Consider the following 4,115-nt stretch of genomic DNA (forward strand, 5'->3'; position numbering starts at 1 on the left):
ACAAATTTATTGTTAAGTTTTGCGTTTAAACCAATTTTTGAATGTATAAATTGTTCTTTAAAAAATCACTTTAAAAAATGGTTTCATGATTAAATTTAGCGATTATCTAGAAGTACATGCATCGCCCAAACCAATTTTCAAAACAGTGACTACAAGTGTAGAGGTAATAAAATAATTGGTGGATCAAGTTTCGCAATCCTATACTTTCTATCTAATGTCCATGTGTTGAATTTAAAAAAACTAATATCCATGTGTTTTGCTAAACTTCAATATAAAATAGCACATTGACAATAGCAATACTTTTCATTTTTTGTCGCCAAGTAGCAACGCTTATTAGAGCATCTCCAACAATCTTCTTTATTTTAAAGGAAGGATCCACTTAAAATAAAAGGATAAATGGGGTGTTCTCCAACTGTGGTCTTTAATTTTTTTCTCTAAATTTTTTACGTATTACATTTTAGTCCTTAATATTATTAATAATTAAATATAGTAACTAAACTTCTATACAGAAGCAATAAACATATTAAATAGATAATTCATCAACATACTTTCAGAAAAAAAACAATACAAATTAATTTTCATAAACATACTTTCAGAAAGAAACAATACAAATTACTTATAATAATAATAATAATAATAAAAATAATAAAAATAACAATACTAAATCATAAATTATAGATAATAATAACAGATACATCCAAATAACAAAGATACATATAAAATACAAAACTAATCAATAAGACTATTTCGGTAATATTCTCATATATGATCAATCAAAGCATTTTAAGTCATAAGTAAACTTCCTTATCTTTTATATGAAGATTACATGCTAAAAATTGTTGAAACCGCATATCTTCATTTATCGTCATTTCGACGTTTGTTGGTGATGGTCTTGCATCTCTAATCGGCACATTGACATCCCGTTCATCCTCAATTATCATGTTATGTATTGTAATGCATGATGTTATTATATCATGTAATACCTCTTTCTTCCAATGATATGAAGATCCTGCGATGAGACTCCAAAAGCTCGTTCAACATCTTTTCGACATGAATCTTGTTTTGATGCATACAATTCAATTTTTGACCTTGGGTATCGCTAATTTATTGGATTATTATTGATCATTTAGGATATATACCATCAACTAAATAATAAATTAGAAGACTTTAAAACATTAATATTGTTGTTGCTGCATGGCATTCCAAAATAGATATGCCATATCCATAGATCATATTTCGCAATTGCTTCGAGAATGATCGTGGATAACCCGCTACGACTGGAAAATTTTCATGCACATGCAGTTGGACAATTTTTCCACTTCCAATACATACACTTCCTAACATTCTAGGAAATCCACATAATTGGCCAATGTTGAGAAGTCTGGACAAGTTTTTTGTTGTTGGTGACCTGAGATACCACTCTGAAAACACAGCTACAATTGCATGACAAAATATTTTCATGGATTCAATTACTGTGGACTCCCTATTTTGATGTATTCATTGGTCGCATCAATAGGCATGCTATATGCTAATATCCGAATATCAGTTGTTACTTTATGTAGATTTGATAATCCAACTCTACCATATGCATCACGTCGTTGGTTGAAGTAGTTGTCATGTTGTTTAACAGCATCAACAATGTGAAGAAATAACATTCATGACATTCTAAATCGACGACGAAACTCTCTTTCACAATACATAGAATTATCAGAAAATAATCATTGTACAAATTATGATGAGCATTTTGCCTATCACGAGGAATAACTGCATGACCGACAATAGAGCAATGGTGATTTACATTATTATTTTCTTGATTGAGCTGGTGAATAAGACGATTATTGTTGATAAACAAATTAACTGCAGTTTATTGTTCTCTCTCCATGCCTAATTCTCATCAGTAATCTATCGATCAAATTCAGATGAGTCTGGAGAAGAAGAATTTTGGAAAGATGAATCTTCGATATTAATTTTTTTTTTTCTGAAGTTATGTTGATATGTTCTTTGATGAAAAAGCATGTCTATATATAGAAATAAAATATTATTATGTGTCCAGCCTCCAACAATATTCATTTGATCCACACCATGCAATGTGCCATTCAATAGATTTCATGACTTCCGAAACCATTAAATAAAACTTTGTCATTTTTCTATCCGACCCCAACCATATTCAGTAGATAAGATAACTTCCAACCATATTTTTGTTCTTTTATTTGGGTTTTGATACGTTTCTTTTTGTGTATAAACAAAACACATTACTAAATAAAAAAAAATCACATTCATTCATATCTTTTTCTTGTATACAAAAATGAAAAGAAGTAAAGACACATCATTCAACCAACAAAAATGAATTTTTATGTCATGTCTATTTATAGCTAGATATCACAAATTCCCATTACTAACAACAATCAAATTCTCAAGATATTATGGGATAAAATAATAAAAAGGTACAATACAAAAGAATCAGAAAGTTGGAAAATTAGGATCAATAGATCTTTAGAATGTATTTTGTATGTTGTTAGAAACTTGAAGAGTTGTGTGTTATAAGTGCAAAATATGCATCCAAGTGGTATATCCGAACAAAACATTGTAAATTTAAATTAAATTTATATGTGTTATTTATTTATTTATTTATTATATATGTTATCAAGTTTTTATGTTTCAAAATATTATCGATGGAGAAAGCAAAGAAATTATTAGTGTAAGATCCAAAACTAAAAAAAAAAAATTTGATCATGTATGGATATTGATGAAAGATATTCCAAAGTTTTCAGATAATGTCAATATCGGTATTCCAGATATTGAGAGCGGCACCATTGGTTCTCCACCATCACAATCTCCTGGTTTTTTATTATTTTCAATCAATTTAAACATTGATGATGATGGTTCAAATTCATCACAATGTATTATTGAATCAAAAAAAAACTCAAAAAGAAACTTTCTGAAGGTAATAACTCATTTCTGGATATTTTGGTTTCTTCAAATGAATATAAATTCCGTGAAAGAAAATGCATCACCTGGGGAAAGAAATTATGAGATGGTTCAATTATTTATGCAAAATCAAGCAAACATAAGCTTTAAAAGAAATGGAGGAAGAAAACAAAATCATGTTGACAAATTTAAATTCTATTGACGATAGTAATACTCGAAATATCCGATCTGAACAGGCAAGACTCGTACACCAAAATTTCAACAACAACAAGGTGAAACTACTTCAAATTTGTATAGCCAATATTTTGATGCTCTTAGAGGTTCGCGATCAAATTTGCTTGAATATTAGTATTGTAACTTATATTAAATTGTGTAGTATTTTCACCTTATTATGTAACAGGTAATAAGATGTAAAATATTGTGCTTGTATTATGGTTTTTAATTTATGTAAAATTTCGTAAATGTAATATCATTGTTTTATGAAATAATATGTTTGTATTATATTTTTATTAATATACTAATTATTTTTTTAATATGTGAAATTAACTTTATAAAACTAAGTATTACAATAATACAAAAGAAAGTGTTAAGAATATAATCATTAAAATTATATAAATAGAATGACTAAAGTGAAAATTGAATAGTGTTTAAAGAATCTTAATAATGCCCTTCTATATTTGTAGATTTACTGTTCACCTTAAAAAGTAAATAGATGTTAGAATGCAAAACCTTTAAAAATGAAGGAATAAAAGAGCTGTAGTATGTGCTCTTAACCCATGATACTTTTATATGAATATTGAGTATGATTGGATGGTATCGTTAGAAAAACAAAAAAGGATTAACTTTTTTTAAAAGTTCTGAATCCCAATTAAATACAATTAATCAAGATGAAAATAGTTTAAAAAAAATTCCATCTTTTTTACTTTAAATATGTATAATGTGTCAAATAATTTATAGAATACAAGAGATGAATATTAAAGTGAAAATAAGTGGTAACTATAAATGTGGGAAAGAAAAAGAAAATAATAGAGCGTCACTGGAAAATAGTTTTAGCAAGAGTAACAAATTTCTGTTTGGTAACTCTATTTTAAACAAATCAAGTTAAATTTATCTTATACTCATTTACTTCAAAATTAAATAAACATAAAATATTTATTGGTCTACAATAAGTAAAAATAAACTGCAAA

The 4,115-nt window shown here is 27.3% G+C and overlaps 1 protein-coding gene across 1 annotated transcript; it reads right to left on the reverse strand.

Moving 5' to 3' along the window:
• Window positions 1-1,136: 1,136 nt before the first annotated feature.
• On the reverse strand, window positions 1,137-1,882 carry LOC108825203 (uncharacterized). Its single transcript, XM_056993966.1, is given in 2 exon segments — window positions 1,137-1,285; window positions 1,799-1,882. Coding segments are annotated over 2 exon segments (228 nt in total). The 3' UTR covers window positions 1,137-1,141.
• Window positions 1,883-4,115: the final 2,233 nt, after the last annotated feature.

Source organism: Raphanus sativus, chromosome 9, assembly GCF_000801105.2.
Source record: "Raphanus sativus cultivar WK10039 chromosome 9, ASM80110v3, whole genome shotgun sequence".
NCBI lineage: Eukaryota > Viridiplantae > Streptophyta > Magnoliopsida > Brassicales > Brassicaceae > Raphanus > Raphanus sativus.